Source organism: Lutra lutra, chromosome 17, assembly GCF_902655055.1.
Source record: "Lutra lutra chromosome 17, mLutLut1.2, whole genome shotgun sequence".
Classification (NCBI taxonomy): domain Eukaryota; kingdom Metazoa; phylum Chordata; class Mammalia; order Carnivora; family Mustelidae; genus Lutra; species Lutra lutra.
Genome location: NC_062294.1, coordinates 42707095 through 42725704, shown reverse-complemented (window position 1 = coordinate 42725704; position 18610 = coordinate 42707095). Strand labels below are relative to the sequence as shown.

The window sequence follows — 18610 nt, the reverse complement described above, 5'->3', positions numbered from 1 at the left end:
CAAACAGGTTGAAGGTGGTGGCATGACAATGATGAGAATTGACATCTGTGCTATGGCAGGCTTTCCAATATATAGTTAACTGTTCTTAAGAAATCAGGATGAATTTCATGTTCAGCAGTGATTTAAGAGTAACTGGAAGGTTTTTTATTCATTTGTTCATTCAGCCATATCAGGAAATGTCATATAAAATTTCATGCTATCCATGCTGTATTGATGTTTCCCACCTTTTCTGAATTGGCCATAATCCAGAGTATTTGGATTCAGATATCATATACACAAGAATGACAAATAAAGGCTTTCTTATGTTTTCTAAATTCCACTATGAATTCTCTAATGGGAGATATTTTCTAAAGGCCTACCAAGATTTTTAACATCCATGTTTCTCATTAGCATAATGCATTCTCTGATGCTGAACAATGTTTAAGCCATATATAATGGACTTTCCAAATTCTTTAAATTCTTAGGGTTTTACATACATATGATTTCTCTGATGTACTTTAAGGGCTGACTATATCTAAAGGTCTTCCCACATCTTTTACGTTTAAAGGGTTTCTCACTGGTGTGTATCTTCTGATGTTCACTAAGGAACGAATTAAGTCTAAAGATCTTGCCACATTCCTTACATTCAAAGGGTTTCCCACCAGTATGAACACTCTGATGTCCAATAAGTTGTCCTTACATTGGAAAGGCCTTTCCACATTCCTTACATTCATAAGGTTTCTCACCAGTATGAATCCTCTGATGCTGAACTAGTAAGAGCCAGAACTAAAGGCCTTACCACACTCCTTACACTCATAGGGTTTCTCACCAGTATGAATTCTTCCACGTTGTACAAGGTATGAGGCACAATTGAAAGTTTTTCCACATTCCTCACATTTATAGGGTTTCATGTCAATGTTGTTGTGTTCTGTTCTGTTGTGTGAGATGTACATGTACTCTAAAGGCCATCCCACATTCCTTACATTCATAGGACTTCTCCACTATGAACCCTTTGAGGTACAGTAAGTTGATGGCAACTAATAATAGCCCTTCCACATTCCTTACACTCAAAGTGTTTCTCACCAGTATGAATCCTCTGGTGTTAACAAGGTACGAGCCTGAACTAAAGGCCTTGCCACACTCCTTACACTCAGAGGGTTTCTCACCTATATGAAGTCTTTCATGATGAACAAGGTATGAGGCATGACTAAAGGTCTTCCCACATTTCTCGCATTCGTAAGGCTTTACCCCTGCATGAATTCTCTGATGTACATTAAGAAATGAACTAAGTCTAAGTCCTTCCCACATTCCTTACATTCAAAAGGTTTCTTATCGGTATGAATCCTCTGATGTCGAGTAAGTTGTCGATACACAATAAAGGCCTTCCTACATTCCTTGCATTCATAGGGTTTCTCACCAGTATGACTCCTCTGATGTCTAACCAGGGGTGAGTTACTACTGAAGGCCTTCCCACATTCTTTCCATTTATAGGGTTTTTCACCAGTGTGAATTCGCTCATGTTGAACAAGGTATGAGAAGGTACTAAAGGCCTTCCCACATTCTTTACATACAAAAGGTTTTTTCTCCAGTATGAAGATTCTGATGCTGATGAAGCTTTCCACACACTATAAAAGCTTTCCCACATTCCTTACATGCATAGGGTTTCTCACCTTTATGGATTCTTTGATGCTGAACAAGGTATGAGCTACTAATAAAAGCTTTTTCACATTCCCCACATTTGTATGGTTACATACCACTATGAGTACTCTGATGTATAGTAAATTGACAGCTACTACCAAAGGTCTTCCCACATATCTTACATTCATATGGTTTCTCACCACTATGAATTCTCCCATGTTTAATAAAGGCTAAGCCTCTAATAAAAGCCTTCCCACTATCTTCACATTCATAGAGTTTCTCAACAGTGTGAATTCTCTGACATTGAACAAGGTATGAAAAGGTGGCAAAGGTCTTCCCACAATCCTTACATTTATAAGGTTTCTCACCGATATGAAATCTCTGATGTATGATGAGTTGATGTCCATTACTAAAGTTCTTCCTGCATTCTTTACGTTTGCAGGGTTTTTCACTAGAATGTGTTCTCTCATGTTGAACAGAGTTTGAGCCTTGACAAAAAGTCTTCCCACATTCCTGACATTAACATGAGTGCTCTCTATTAAGCATTCTCTGATGCAGAGCAAAAGATGGACACTTCTCAATGGTGATCATTTCTTTAGAGCTGACTGTATCCTCCTTCAGCTGAAAATCTGAAGGAAAAAACACACACAAAAAAAATCCAAATATTTTGTTTTCCTATATGAAAAAAATGTAGGAATATAGATTCCTATGGAAGAAAAGGTGCACACTGAAAATATCTATTAGAAATAAACAACCTAGGGGGCACCTGGGTGGCTCAGTGGGTTAAAGCCTCTGCCTTCAGCTCAGGTCATGATCCCAGGGTCCTGGGATCGAGCCCCTCATCGGGCTCTCTGCTCAGCAGGGAGCCTGCTTCCTCCTCTCTCTCTGCCTGCCTCTCTGTCTACTTGTGATCTCTGTGAAATAAATAAATAAAATCTTAAAAAAAAAAGAAATAAACAACCTAGTACTGTTAAAAAAAAAAAACAAACCCAAACCCAAAGAGAAATGCAAAGATTAATGAAGAGTTTATTTAAATACTAAGGTTGGTGACAGAATAGGTTTCACTTCTGATGCGTGGATCAGAATCTTTGAAGAGCTCTTTGAGAAACTGGTATTCCAGCACCATTCAGACCTCCCAAATCAGAATACACGAGGCAAGTTCCTTGGCACTGATATGTTTAACATTTCTTTTTTTTTTTTTTATAATGTTCTTTTTTTTTTTTTTTAAAGATTTTATTTATTTATTTGACAGAGAGAAATCACAAGTAGGCAGAGAGGCAGGCAGAGAGAGAGAGGAGGAAGCAGGCTTCCCGCTGAGCAGAAAGCCTGATGTGGGGCTCGAACCCAGGACCTGGGATCATGACCTGAGCCGAAGGCAGCGGCTTAACCCACTGAGCCACCCAGGCGCCCCATGTTTAACATTTCTTATGAATGGTTCTGAAACAGATGAAATTTCATTCCCCCATTGTGGCTTCTGTTTACACTTCAAATAAAATCCATGTATCTTTCATTAATATGGTCCCTGCTTACCTATCAGGCCTCATATTAAGTCATAATTTTCTTTGTTCCTTATTTACCTCACTTTCCCATTTCAGCAATTGGAATGTGTCAGAAATTTTCTCATCTTTTGGTTCCATCTGCAGGTGATGTCATCTCCCCAAAATTCTTTGGCATGTGTTGTTTGCAGACGGGATCTTTCTCATCCTATATACATTTAAGATAAAGTGTCACTTTATCAGGAGTACTGTAAATTGCTTGCCTGAGGATGTTCATGTCTTTATCTTCTGTTCTAACCCTTAATTCTTATAATTCCTACCTGTTCTCAATTACACAATTATCTCTCTTTGTCAAAAAGTTTAACTTATGTCTCCCAAACCTACCTGTGGTAGATATTTTGGCCTTCATGACCTTTGCCTACATCACAGCTGTAAATATGTTGCATCAAATGCCAAAAGATATGTAATTAAGGTTACAAATTAGTTGATTTAAGATGGAGACATTAACCTGGCTTATCCGTGTAGGCTTGCATTACATTCTAGATGACAAAGTGGTATGTGGTGTACTATCTTACTAATATTGTTTATGGTAAAAAAAAAAAGACCACTGAGAGACAAATTGCATACAGACTGAGAAAATAGGAAAACCCGTTGGAAGGCCAATTCTGTAGTGCACTGGGGGTTATGGTGGTCTGGATTAGAATGTTAGTGGTGGAAAGTGGTGAGAAGGTATAGCACTCATAACATATTTTGAACACAGAAGTAACAACATGCTGGTGTTCCTGCTTTGTGGTATTTTTTGAGTAGTTAAAGCCAAGATCACAAAAGGTAGTCTTAGTCTGAATGTTCATTTGAGCCTAAGATGACCCTCTCATAGGCACTGGTTATGAGAATAATGTCCTTATTCTTAGGATATTCTTAAGTATTAGCGATGAAATGTTATAATTTATGCAATTTACTTAAATGGTAACAGCAAAACTTTTTTATATAGATACAGAGCAAAGTAACAAAATATTAAAAATTGGTGAATCTATGTGATGGTTTTAAGGATTGCTATATTACTCTTTCAACTTTTTGTGGATTTTAATTCAGCTGGCAAAATAAAAAACCAAAACAAACTACCAGACTTGCCAAGACTACCAGAAATCACCAGAAGCTACAAAGAGGCAAAAAAGGATCCTCCCCTGGAACCTTCAGAGACAGCTTGCCCTTGACTTCTTGATTTCAAACTTCTGGTTTTGAGAATTGTGAGGCAGTAGATTTCTGTTGTCTTATGCCACAAAGTTTGTAGTAATTTGTTATAGAACTAATTTACAAATTTGTGGCAATTTATTATGGCAAAAACTAATACACAAAGATAAATATATAATACAGAAAAGAGCTATGAAATATGTGTTAAAGATTTTTTTCTTCAGGTAATTTCCATTTCTGAAAATCAATTCTAATCAAATACTGAATTATTATAGGAATAAATAGAGAGTTAGTGTCAATATAAAAAAAAATAAGTGGGGGCCCACCAAAATATGTGACACAGAATTTAAACTAAATAAAAATTTTAAAGGCAAATGATTACAGACTCTGAAAAAATTATGAATTTTAAACACAAACATTTTCCATTCTTTTCTTATTTTAAATTTTTACTTAGTTAACGTATAATGCAATATTGGTTTCTGGAGTAGAATTCAGTCATTTGTCACTTACATACAACAACCAGTGCTCATCACAAGTGCCCTCCTTGATACCCATCACCTGTCTAGTCCATTCCCCAACTACCTCCTTCCATCAACCCTGTTTGTTCTCTATCTTTAGGAACCTTTCATGGTTTGTTTTCCTCTCTCCTTTTTTTCCCCCTTTCCGTCAAATGTGAACATTTTCTATTAGAACTTTTATCAACTTTTTAAAAAAGAAGCTGAATTTCTTCTGTTTGCTTTTTAAATGAAAAAGAATTAGTTCATCCTCCTAACTATATGATTTTCAACCATAGAACTGTATTTGAAATGTTGCAAAAGACCTTCATTTTATCAAAAAGATACGATCTTTTTCTTCACTTCTAAGACACTACACTTTGTTCTAAGACATTCCTCCTTCCCAGCCACTCATGGGCCATCTCTCCTCAGCAGACTCCAGCGTCTACATCTCTTGCCCTCGCTTACATCTCCATATCCTACTAGAGAATTTAAGTTGTTTTTATTAAGTTGTGAATGCCACTTAGTTACATATTCTAGCTCACATATTAAGACTAAATATCATTGTAAGTTTTAAGTAAAAAAGAACACAGAGGCTACCATGAAGAGGCTCCCATTTGCCAAATATGAGACAATTTGAATATCAAAATGATAGAAGATTACAACCAAATGAATACAGTAAGAATGCCTGGATTCACACTGTATTAACAAATGAAATATTGTTCAAATTGAAGAATAATATGCAAAGGACATGTACTTATCAAAAATGCCAAGGTCATAGGCAAGGAGAGACCAAGAAGTTTTTTCAAATTAAAGATTAAAGAAAGAAGTCTATTAAGTGAAATTCATGATTTTTGTCTTGGCTACTGGGTTGAATTTTTTTCTATATTTCTATTCTATATTTTTTTCTATAAAGGATACCATTGAGGAGGTGCCTCCGTGGCTCAGTCAGTTAAGCATCTGGCTCTTGCTTTGGCTCAGGTCATGATCTCAGGGTTGTGAGACTGAGCCCCGAGTTGGGCTCTGCACTCAGCAAGGAGTCGGTTTGGGATTCTTTCTCACTCCGTCTCCTGCTGCCCCTCCCCCTGCTCATGGGCTCACTCGCACTCTCTCTCTCTCTCTAAAATAAAATAAAATAAAGAAAAAAAGCAATACACAGTGAAACATTTAGGGTAAAGGTGAAGTCATTTCAAGGGAAAGAGACAGAATGAGAATTATAAAAAGCAAATATATAAAGTTTTAACAGTCTCTGGGTAAAGGGCACATGTACGTTCTCTGTTATTCTTACAAATTTTCTGGTTAGGAATTATTTCAAAATAAATAGTTTTATAAAACCATCAATTAAGAACCTTGTACATATTTGTTTACAATCTCAGCTAAAGGAATATATAAATGCAGAATGGCACGGTGATTTTTAAAGATAAGCCAGATTCTGTCTAAATTCTAGTCCTAACTAGCTCCCTAATTAGGAAAATTTCTTAATCATCCCAAGTCTTAGTTCCCTCAGATATAAAATATTGATAGCAATCTGAAAAACATCTCACAATGTTGCTGTGAGAATAATAAGGCAATACGTGTAAAATGCTTAGAACAGGGTCAGGCATAGAGTATAGAATCAATAAGTAACTGCTATTATCACCACCACTGCTGGCTGCATAAGAGACAATGGTCAAAAAGGGAGTAAGTCAGTAAAGCATGAGTAAACTCAACAACAAAGATTTCATACCTCCCCTCACTAATTTTCAGGTAATAATTTTTCTTCTTATAGCTCTGAGAAAACACAAGATAAAAGATACATATTCGTTCCTCTACTATATCAATTAAGTTATCTACATCTATATCCATTGTCAACATTTTTTCATATGCACACGATTCCACCATCTTACCCACCCAGCTCAAGGCCACCGCTTCCACAATAATGTCCTCCTCATTCATCCATGTTTACCACTGTGGAACCATTCCCAACATCAATCATGCAGGTGTAACCCCATGTCCCAACCAAGCCCATCTCTTCATAGGCAATTCGTCTACAGAACTGTGGTACTCACTCTCATCACTGCCTTACCTCATTCTGCTTAAACCTCTCCTGTCAGGCTTTCACTCCTTGATGCCACTGAGGATTTCCCCTTCTGGGAAGGCCAACTAGTGAGGCCAATGCTCATTTCTTGCTTTAACTCATGGTTCAGTGGTCATTCGTCCACCTTGAAACATTGTCTTCATTTGTCTTTGGTGGTACCACTTTCCTGGGTTTTTTTGTGTTTTTTTTTGTTTGTTTGTTTGTTTCATTTTGTTTTTTAAGATTTTATTTACTTATTTTACAGAGAGAGAGGCGGGGGAGGGGGGAGACACAAGCACAGGGAGTGGGAGAGGGAGAAGGAGAAGCAGGCTCCACTCTGAGCAGGGAGCCTGATGTGAAGCTCGATCCCAGGACCCCGGGATCATGACCTAAGCCAAAGGCAGACACTTAACCACTGAGCCATCCAGGTGCCCCCCACTTTCCTGTTTTAATTCTGCCTTAAAATGTGCTTTTTCTCAACAGTCTCTTTTGTAGCTTCTCTATTAGATGAACTGTGAGACTCCTCTATCTGCACTGGCCCTTTGGGAAACCTCATGTACTCCCCTGGCTTAAAATGCCAGCCATATGCCAATAAAACCCAATGGCTGTGTGAGCCTATAGTCTCCCTGAGCTCAGGCTTGCATATTCAACAGCCTAGTCAGCATTTCTAATTGGATGATTAACAGCCATCTCAAGATTCACATAATCAGAGCACACATCTTTAGATTTGCTCCCCATCCTGCTCTTTTCTCTCTTTCCCATCTTAGACAGCTGTGTCACTATTCACCTGCTAGGGTCAAAACCTGCTCATCCTTTTCCCCCATTTATAAATCTCTGCCACCGCCCCCATTTATAAATCACCAGCATATTGTTGTTCTATGTTCAAAATACATTATGAGTGCCATACCTTCTTACCACTTTCCACCACAAGCATTCTAACCCAAACCACGTCACTCCCTGTCTGCACAACAGAACTGGCCTCCTGACAGCTTTTCCTGTTCTTACCCTTGTCCCCGTTCAGTCCACCCTCTATGCCTCTGTGCAGGAGAAAGCAGAGGGAAGCAATGGAGGGAATCTGCAGACCTGAGGACTTCAAAATAACCAGCAGATATTCATCCAAAAGGTTAGCAGGCTAATCAGAGGAGAGGTAGTGAAACCAATAGTGAGGTTTGCGGTGCTTGGTAAGGTCTGATGTTGCTGGAAGTGATCTATCAGGGAGGGAGGACAAAGGGTTGTGATTAGGTAGAGGCAGGTAAAAAGCTTAAGGGTAGTTGGAGAAGTTTTATCTCCTCATTTGGAGAATCTGGGTGAAGAGAATATGAAAATTCTTGGTATGATTCTGCAACTTCTCCATAAACCTGAAATTATTTTATATTTAATTTATTTTTATTGTTTATTTTTTAAAGATTTTATTTTTATGTAATCTCTACACCCAACATGGGGCTTGAACTCAGCCCCGAGATCAAGAGTTGCTCACTCTACTGAATGAGCCAGACAGGTGCCCCTGAAATTATTATTTTTTGCTTTAGGTACTGTTTTAAGGGTATCTGCCTTATAATAACTCATTAAGCTATATATCTTAATATGACTTTCTAGTTTTTATCTCATTTAAAATTTTTTTTAATTTTAAAATCAGAAAAATATAAATTAGATCGTGGCTTCTAGTTACTTTCAGAAAATAATCCAGGTTCCTGATAATTAACCAAAAAACATACATGACTTGGTCCCTTCTGATATCCCCCCTTTTTTCTTGTTACTCTCCCCTCATTAATTGTATTCCACTCTGCTCGTTGCTCCTGAATCATACAAAGCTCATTCTCACCTCAAGGAATACACATTTGCCATTCACTCTGCCTGGAATGTTCTATATAATTATACAGCCTAAGCCCTCCTTGTTCTTGTCTCTGCTCAGTTATCACCACCTCAGAATATACAAATAACTCTAAATGCAGAAGAGGAGTTGAAAGCAGTTCAATTCAAAATATAGCTGAGGGGTGCCTGGGTGGCTCAGTGGGTTAAGCCGCTGCCTTCGGCTCAGGTCATGATCCCAGGTCCTGGGTTCGAGCCCCACATCGGGCTTACTGCTCAGCAGGGAGCCTGCTTCCTCCTCTCTCTCTGCCTGCCTCTCTGCTTACTTGTGATTTCTCTCTGTCAAATAAATAAATAAAATCTTTTAAAAAATATATAGCTGAAATATTGCACTGGGAAAATAATAGACCAAATAAGATCTCATAAGGGAAATATGAGAAGGTGAGGGATGATAAAATCGGTAAAGATGAAGTTTTTCTAGATATTCTGGTGAGACATTCATCTTTTTCCCAAGTTTCAGGCTTTCTATGCAGGCCTTGCTCGAGCCTTAGAAGGGAGAGTTACAAACAACATCTCAGAGATGTGTCTACTCCCTGACCACATGGGTTACCTCCAGTCGTGAGAGCTTCTCTAGCTGACCCGCTCTTACTCATCTGTGTATGGTCTTCTTTGATCTTTCCTCACTATCATCCACGGCTCTTTCTAGTGTTTCAATAAAGTAATCGCATGTAGTTTATAAAGGAAATGTCCAGCCTATAAGATAAGAATGCCATACAATGTAGAAAAGAAATAAAATATGAATGAAAAAAAAAAACAACTTTGAGCTTAGGTTAAACTTGGAATAAACTAAAGGTCAAAATGACATTGAGAAGTACTTCTGGGAAGAGCAAGGGGATTCAAGAATCCAAATAGATGGTCAAAAGATTTTATTTTTAGTGAAATCTATTTTCTCTCTCTCTCTCATTCTCTCTCACCTGAGTCTTGACAGAAAGCATGACCTTATAATTAAAAACACAGACTCTGGTACCAGAGTGCATGGGTTCAAATTCCTGCTTCTGCCTCCTACCAGCTAGTGACCTTGGGAAACTCACTTAAACTCAGCGTTTCAGCACTATCATCTGAAATGGTTATCAAAACAGTCCCTATCTCGGGCACCTGGGTGGCTCAGTGGGTTAAAGCCTCTGCCTTCGGCTCAGGTCATGGTCCCAGGGTCCTGGGATTGAGCCCCACATCGGGCTCTCTGCTCAGCGGGGAGCCTGCTTCCCTTCCTCTCTCTCTGCCTGCCTCTCTGCCTACTTGTGATCTCTGTCTGTCAAATAAATAAATAAAAAACCATTAAAAATAGTCCCTATCTCATAGGGTGGTTGTGAGGAGACAAAACAGTTAATACAAATCAGATACAAATATTCAAAGAGCTTAGAATAGTGACTGGTACATAGTAAGCGCAACAGGAGTTAACATTATTACTGTTATTTTTCTAGGAGAAAAACCAAGACGTTTCTTAAGACATCTCTATCTATAGGATACTCATTTAATCTGAAATGCACAGTTCATGAGTTATAAATTTTAACCACAAAATCAAGGTAATTGTTTCATAAGAAAGAAAATGAGGTCCCTTCAGGCTTACATGATTTGTTGATCCAACCCCCCACTGTATGAGCTGTGCAGGCTCTTCAGATACGACAAATCAGGACTCTGTGTCTTGCTGTTTTGCCTGTAGTTGGGTCAGATAGTAATAGTGCATTTATAGCAATTTTGAGCATAAACATAATAGGAAATTTCGCTTTTGTCAATGTTTATGCAATAAACACCCCAGAGTTCTAATCCTGCCATTCTGTCCTTTCCAGCCTAACAAAGCTCAAACCATTTCTTTGGGGAAAGAGGGAAGAAATTACATTCACTTCTTAAGATAGCCCTAAAATGTCTGATGAAGAAAGCATTTTGGATAGAAGAATTCTAATTTATTTGAGAGAGGTAAACTTACCCAGTGAGACCAAGTTACTCTTGTTCTCCAACATCACATCTCGTACGAGTGCCTCTGAGCAGAATTCAGACTCTCCCACTCCTGCTGAGAGAAGGCTACAGCCACATCCCAGAATGTCACTGCTCCCTCAAACTGCAAACCCATGTATGTCTGGTGAAATTTTTAAAAAACTGTTTTCAAGATGAAAGAAGAGGAGATAATAAGTTTCCATGTGGCAAGGGAGCAATCACAGAGTAATCAAATAGGCTAGAAGCTTAAGATATCAGAAGCAAATGAATCAGAATAACTGCATATTCTGGAAGAAGCCTGTTGCTATAAACAAAGTTTTCTTTATGTTGTGGGATACCACGGTACTCCAGATCTGTTGCAAAATTGATAAAATAATCCAAGTTCCTCTGTTAAATAAAACAGCATACACAAAGACACTGTCTGCTCAGTACCTAACCTAATAAATTCTCAAGAAATATTAATCTGTACAATATTTTCTCTTTAAGAGAAATAGCTGTTTTTTCTTTTTATTTTTTTTTAAAGATTTTATTTATTTATTTGTTAGAGAGAGAGAGAGCACGAGCACAGGCAGACAGAGGGGCAGCAGAGGCAGAGGGACAAGCAGGCTCCCCGCCGAGCAAGGAGCCCGATGTGGGACTCGATCCCAGGACGCTGGGATCATGACCTGAGCCGAAGGCAGCCGCTTAACTAACTGAGCCACCCAGGCATCCCGAAATAGTCATTTGTTTCAAGCATAAAATCCTTATTTTCGAAAATAGATTATTACAGAAATTTGTTAATTTCTCAAGTTTCGGGATTATTTTGTCAGATCATACCATAAACATTTTTCCTTATATTAATGAAAAATTTTTCTTTTTTAAAAGATTTTATTTATTTATTTGACAGGCAGAGATCACAAGTAGGCAGAGAGGCAGGCAGAGAGAGAGGGGGAAGCAGGGTCCCCACTGAGCAGAGAGCCCGATGCAGGACTCGATCCCAGAACCCTGAGGTCAGGACCCGAGCCGAAGGCAGAGGCTAAACCCACTGAGCCACCCAGGTGCCCCAATAAAAAAATTTTCATGATGGCATCAAAGTACTTCTTGTGAGTATATATCAAAATTAGTCATTATTTTAGATTTAAATGATTCAACCAAATGTCTCTGATTTCTCCAATTCAGGTAATCTACGTTAATCTATAATTTATGATAAGAAGCTCATTCCTCACTCAACACTTTTGCTGTTTTTTTCAGTTAGTGGATCGCGGTGAAGATGATTCAGAATCAAACAAATATCACCCAAGTCTGACAGGTCCCATTCCACCACAAAATTGACCTACTGCTACTCTCACACGCCTGGCAAGAATGATGGTTATCAATGTTTCCATGTCACAGCTATGGCCCTAATGTGTCCCTAAAAGCCTCAGAGAGCGCAAGAGCTCATCATGGTAAGACTGAGACCAATCAGTACAAAATCCCATCTTAGCAGGTCTGTGGAAAATGTTAAATCTTCTGCTGTATGGACAAAGGAGGCCAATATCTTAAACTCACCAAACCACTGACACAGGGAGCTCAAATAATTCATGAGATTTCACATCTTCACTGTTCCATCACAGTCTTCTGCAAAGACTTATCACATATGACATTTTCAGTAATTTGCTCAATGAATTAACCAACACCAAGTAGAGAAGGAGACCTCACAAGGAAGAAGCCATTATTTTTTGACACTGTTTCGATGAGGAGGAATCAAGCAGATAATGAGATGGTGCTTCGTGAAAATATCTATGTAGTCTAAAAATCCAATATTTCACAGAGAAACAACTTATATGGGCCATGCTTTTAGAAATGTAAGAACCGATCAGTCTTCCCAGGGGGTTCCTCTACCAGGGAAGTTCAAACTCTAGAAAATCCAGTGCTGAGAGAAGAAAAGGAGGATTTCATGTTCCCAGTAACTTCAACCAATAAACCTTCCTGTCCCTGCACTCTGGCTTCCAAATGATGTTATAACCACCCTCACATAAAATTTTGGAGAACAGAGGGATTCTGGATAAATCCAAACCCCAGTGAAAGCTGCATACAGATGGATGCAGAACAACAGTGCTCCTTCACGGAAGCCAGGGTTAGACATGTCGGCAGGTTTTCTGGTCAGGCCCTCCCCTTTTTGGGGAGGCTGATCTGGATTTAATATAGGCCTGTGCAGTTCTGCTTTGAACAGATTCTCCTACCTACATTCCTACATTTTTTTTTTCTTTTGGTTGGAATTTTTTTTTGAAGTAGAGTTGACATATTAGTTTCAGTCCTGGTGTACAACACAGTGACCTGACATTTATTCACATTATGAAATATCACCCAATATATCTATCACCTGCCACCATACAAAGCTATTATAATATTATTGACTATATTCTCTATTCTCTATATCTCTGTGACTTACTTATTTTACTGGAGGTTTGTATCTTTTAATCCCTATCACTTATCTCACCCATCTTCTTCTCTCCTTCCCTCTGGCAACCACCCATTTGTTCTCTGTATTTTTTTTTAAAGATTATTTATTTATTTGTTTATTTATTTGACAGAGATCACAAGTAGGCAGAGAGGCAGGCAGAGACAGAGAGAGAAGAGAAAGCAGGCTTCCCGCTGAGCAGAGACACCGCCCCCCCCACGCAAGTCTTGATCCCAAGACCCTGAGATCATGACCTGAGCCAAAGGCAGAGGCTTTAACCCACTGAGCCACCCAGGTGCCCCTGTTCTCTGTATTTTTTAGACTGTTTCTGTTTTGTTTTGTTTGCTTGATTGTTTTTTATATTCAACATATATAAGTGAAATCATATGGCATTTGTCTTTCTCTGTCTTATTTTACTTAGCATAATACCCTGTAGGTCTATCCATGTTGTCACAAATGGCAAGATTTTATTCTTTTTTATGGATGAGTAATATTCCATTGTATGTATGTACTACATCTTCCTTTTCCATTCCTCTACTGATGGATGTTTCCATATCTTAATTATTGCAAATACTGCTGCAATGAACACAGGGGTGCAGATATTATTTCAAATTTTGTTTTTGCTTTCTTCGGGTAAATACCCAAAGTGGAATTGCTGGGTTGTAGGGTAGGTCTATTTTTACCTTTTTGAGGAAACTTCAGGACACTTTCTACAGTGGCTGCACCAGTTTGCATTCCGACCAAAGTGCACGAGGTTTCCCTTTTCCCCACATCCTCACCAATACTTGTTATTTCTTGTCTTTTTTATAATAGCCATTCTAACAGTGTGAAGTGGTGTCTCATTGTGGTTTTGATTTACCTTTCTCCTGATGATGAGTGATACTAAGCATTTTTTTTTTAAACTAAGCATCTTTTTTATGTGTCTGCTGGCCATCTGTATGTCTTCTTTGGAAAGTGTTTATTCAGGTCTACCGCCCATGTTAAAACATTCCCACATTCTAAAGGAAAAAGAAGCCATATCACCAGAACGTCTTTTGTGGCCTCAGAATGATGTCAAGACATGAGAGAGAGAAAATATTGAAGACATTGATCAGGAATTTACTAATACCTCAGTGGCTCAGTTTTCTCATCATTAAAATGGGGATAAGAATATCAACTACTACATATGGTTATCTTGAAGAATAAGTAAGAAAATCCATTTATAACACTTACTAGAATAATGGCTTAATATGAATTAGCTTTTATTATTACTGAAGAACATGACATCTCCCTCATTTCATTTTTATAAAGGACATAATTTGTTTCCATTTTTTACTTCTCTCCGGTATGTTTTATTATAATTTTAACAAAAATACATAGATCCTGACCTTAAGACTGCAACTTTTCTTTTAAAAAATAGCAGGAAAGATTTCTCTGATGTTCAAATTTTCTCTCTATATAGAAATGACAGAGAGATGGGCGCCTGGATGGCTCAATGAGTTAAGCCTCTACCTTCGGCTCAGGTCATGATCCCAGGGTCCTGGGATCGAGTCCCTTGTTGGGCTCACTGCTCAGCGGGGAGCCTGCTTCCCCCTCTCTCTCTGCCTGCCTCTCTGCCCAGTTGTGATCTCCTCTGTCAAATAAATACATAAAATCTTAAAAAAAAAAAAAGAAAGAAAGAAAAGAAATGACAGAGAGGCACATTGTGTAATAAGATGCAAAACTGAAATAACAAACAAAGGTTGAATCCTGTTCTTTCTGTGCAACTTGGAGATTGGTACACATGTTTATAACTGCTATCATCTACTCTCTTTTCTTACATAAATTTGTCACTGGAAGAGTAATTTGTACAACAGATCCTTGGAAAGTCCTTTCACCTGCACCTATAATTTTTATATGACATTGCTATAATCCCATAAGGTGTAAATACTGATAAGGTTTTTCAAACAAGAGGATCACTAGTGCTTCTCTCTTCTTCCTGCTGCATACAAACAACATTGAGTCTAAGAGTTGAAGAGTCTTTGCTGCTTTACATAATCAATTAGTGTGACTGTATTCTGCAGATACAATAAAACCCTATATATCTGCTAACAAAAAAATGGGGAGGGGAAAATGCACACCAAAATATTATTATTATGTCTGTATTTAGAAAATATGCATTGGTTTCCTCTACTCTCACAGTGCTTCTGATACCAACTACGCATTTTTTAAAAAACACATCAATTCTCTGACACCAGCTGGATGCCCTATAGTTTAATTCAGCTCTGAGGTCTAACACTATCTACCTGGAATTAGCATCAAATCCCACAAGTTAAGAGCTCAGTCCAAGACTGTCCCCACTTCAGAAATCAACCACACGTCCAAGGTTGTCATTTGTACTTCTGACCAACTGGCTATAAATTGGGGTTCCCACAACCTCTTCCTCAGGTTCAAAAATTTTCTAGAATACCTCAGAGAACTCAGAGAAACACTAAATGTATTGGTTTATTATACATTAAGGGATATGATAAAGTATACAGATGAATAGCCAGATGAAGAGATACACAGGGTGAGGTCTGGAAAGCTTCCAAGTGCAGGGGCTTCTGTCTCTGAGGAGATGGACAGGTGCGCCAAACTCCTGGCACACAGATGTGCTAACCAGCCCAGAAGTTCTCCAGACCCTGTACGTTAGGGATCTTTATGGTGGTTTCATCACATAGGCATGATCGATTATTAACTCATTTTCCAGTCCCTTCCCCCATCCCTGTCCTGAGACGGGGAGCTAGGGCTGAAGGTTCAAGCTTCTTCTTTTTTCATTCCCAGCTATTAAAATCTTTGCTTGCACACTAACGGCTGTAAATATTTGTATCGCATATGCCACCTTTGTTAATTGAATAAATCACAATGTTTTTCTCCAGAAAAATACACATATATTGAATTCTGAAAGGAATGACCCAGAATCACCAATGATGAACAGTTAATACTTTCTGAGCGCTCATTAGGTTCCAGACATTGTTTTAAGGAACTTTGCACATATTAATACATCTTATCCTTGTTATATTCCTATGAAGCAGGAACTATTGCTGTATCCATGTGAAAGATTTAGGAAACAGGGTGTGCAGAGTGTAAAGACTATAAACATCTAGTAGTGGCAGAGCCAAGAATCAAAGCCATCTGGCTTTGAATCTAAGACTCAGAACTCATACTCTTCAACAGCGTACCACACCGCCTCTCACTGTCCAATGATATGTAAACAAATTCTGCTGTCAAATCTGAAACAAGGCCTAGCAAATAAAAAAAATTAAAACTTTTTAAAAATTAAAATTAGGGGTGTCTGTGTGGCTCAATCAGTTAAGCGTCTGCCTTCTGCTCAGGTCATGATCCCAGGGTCTTGGGACTGACCCCCGCATTAGGCTCCCTGCTCCGCGGGGAGTCTGCTATTCCCTCTCCCTCTGTGTCCACGCTTGCTCTCTCTCTCTCTCATATAAGTAATGTATATCTTTTAAAAGTTAAAATTAAAAAAAATAAAACAAATGACTTAGGATACAGATCTACCAATACATTCAAACCTACGATCACATTCCTACTTCTAAAAGTTTCACATGCAAGAGGACTGTTATATGCTACTGAAACTATTAAACCAATGCCTATCTTGCTGAACTTGACAATGAAGCCTTGGGACAAGGTAAGTATGTAGCAGCAGTAGTATGCCAACCAAATATCAATACTAATCTTTTTACTCTATAAAAGTCTAAAATAAAGCCCTGAAAGCAAACTTCAGAAGTTGTATTTCTAGGGGCACCTGGGTGGCTCAGTGGGTTAAAGCCCCTGCCTTCGGCTCAGGTCATGATCCCAGAGTCCTGGGATTGAGCCCTGCATCGGGCTCTCTGCTCCGCAGGGAGCCTGCTTCCTCCTCTCTGCCTGCCTCTCTGCCTACTTGTGATCTCTATCTGTCAAATAAATAAATAAAATCTTAAAAAAAAAAAAAAGAAGTTGTATTTCTACAACCTGCTATCACAATGCTTAGAAAAAGGATCACAGAATAAGATGTAAATTATTTGTATTCAGTAGTGAGAAATAACAACTAAAATGGTAAAGAGAATATTGGGTAGAAAGAGAGGATAAGGGGCCACAGGGAGGGGGAATCCCTCTCTAAGGACCCCATCATTCATTGGAAAGAAGACACAGAGCAGGTCACAATTACGTGGAGCACCTCTGGCAAAGGAAAACAAATGTACTCATAAGACAATTTAGAGAACAAAAAGGAAACACAAGACCCGCCTAAATCTTAATTTTTGGATGTGCAACAACCACAACCTGTTTTGGGTTTTTCTTCTGGAGAGTGTAACAGAGTTGGAGAAGAGACCTGTAAGACGACTGTCCTTTCTTTTTCGGAGTTTAGAATGACTCAGAAAACACTCTGCCAGATCTAACGCGACCTCACACCCTTCTTCGCCCTTAACACTTGACTTGCTCATTAAGTGAAAGCAAAGCGGGTGTCTGCGGTCAGCGATGCGGGAATGCTGTGGTTTTCAAACCTGTGAAAGGCCCTCACAGAGGTCCCCACCGGGGAACCCTCTCGGGAGGGAATGCCACTCTGGGGATTTCCCATCCAGTCTTCTCGGGAGCTTTTCTTGGAGAAGCTGAAGGCTCTAAAATTCCCATCTCCGGATCAGCGCCTGGCCTTCCCGCTGGGAAGCTTTCCTGCAAAGGCTCCATTACCTCCCTCTGGCGACCGTCTGTCTAGGGCCGACCACTTGATTGCGAGAGGAAAGGAGCAGGAGGCAGCAGGAACCTAGAACACGGCTCACGGTGGCACCTCCCTCCCCGACCCCGTAGCCTCCGCGGGGTACAGCCCTCTGCCGAACCACACAAGCGCCCGCCCGCAACCCGCTACTCCCGCACACACACGCGTTGGGGACGGGGGCAGCGCCGGCCGGCCCCTCCTCGCACGCCCTGCACCCACTGTTTTCCTTCACACAAGTCCGCGCTGCCTTGTGGGCGGGTCGGAGTCTGCAGGGCCCTCGGGGTGAGGCTGGGTGTTGACTTTTCCCTCACACACTTCCAAATTTGGTTTTCACAAAACCGCCGAAGGGAAAGGCGGAGGTCCGGGTTGCCCCGGTAGCCTTTGGGAAATGTAGTCCCAGGCTGATTCGGTCTGATTGTAGTAGCCTGTGGGAAATGTAGTCTGGGGCAGTAAAACCGTAGAAGCTATGCGGCCCACCGCCCATAAGGACCGCCCACTCCGCGCCCGGGAGATTTCTGGGAGTTCCCGTCGGTCCTGGGATTACGCAGGCATAGGCTCTTTCTGAGCTGAAAGCGGGATCTGATTCTGGACCTGATTCTGCAAATTTTCGGGCTGGAGAAGTTTGATGGGCTGGTGGTTGCGGCGCAAAGGAGGCGAAGAAGTACCTGACCCGACCAGGGAAGGCAGAGGATTCAGGAGTTCACGATCGCCCGACACTTGACGCCCAACGTAGAGAGCCAACCCAGGACACTGCTGTACCAGACCTCCCCAAACCATAATAGTATCTTCTAAACTGTGTTATTATTTTAACATAAAAATATGGGGAAAAAA

The 18610-nt window shown here is 39.8% G+C and overlaps 1 protein-coding gene across 1 annotated transcript; it reads right to left on the bottom strand.

The window, feature by feature from the left end:
* Nucleotides 1-460: 460 nt before the first annotated feature.
* ZNF30 (zinc finger protein 30) lies at nucleotides 461-18095 on the bottom strand. The gene is given in 14 exon segments (XM_053447811.1): nucleotides 461-510; nucleotides 513-752; nucleotides 755-902; nucleotides 904-976; nucleotides 978-1083; nucleotides 1086-1277; nucleotides 1280-1559; nucleotides 1561-1649; nucleotides 1734-1877; nucleotides 1968-2243; nucleotides 9314-9417; nucleotides 10650-10698; nucleotides 10701-10817; nucleotides 17571-18095. Coding segments are annotated over 13 exon segments (1842 nt in total). The 5' UTR covers nucleotides 10792-10817; nucleotides 17571-18095.
* Nucleotides 18096-18610: the final 515 nt, after the last annotated feature.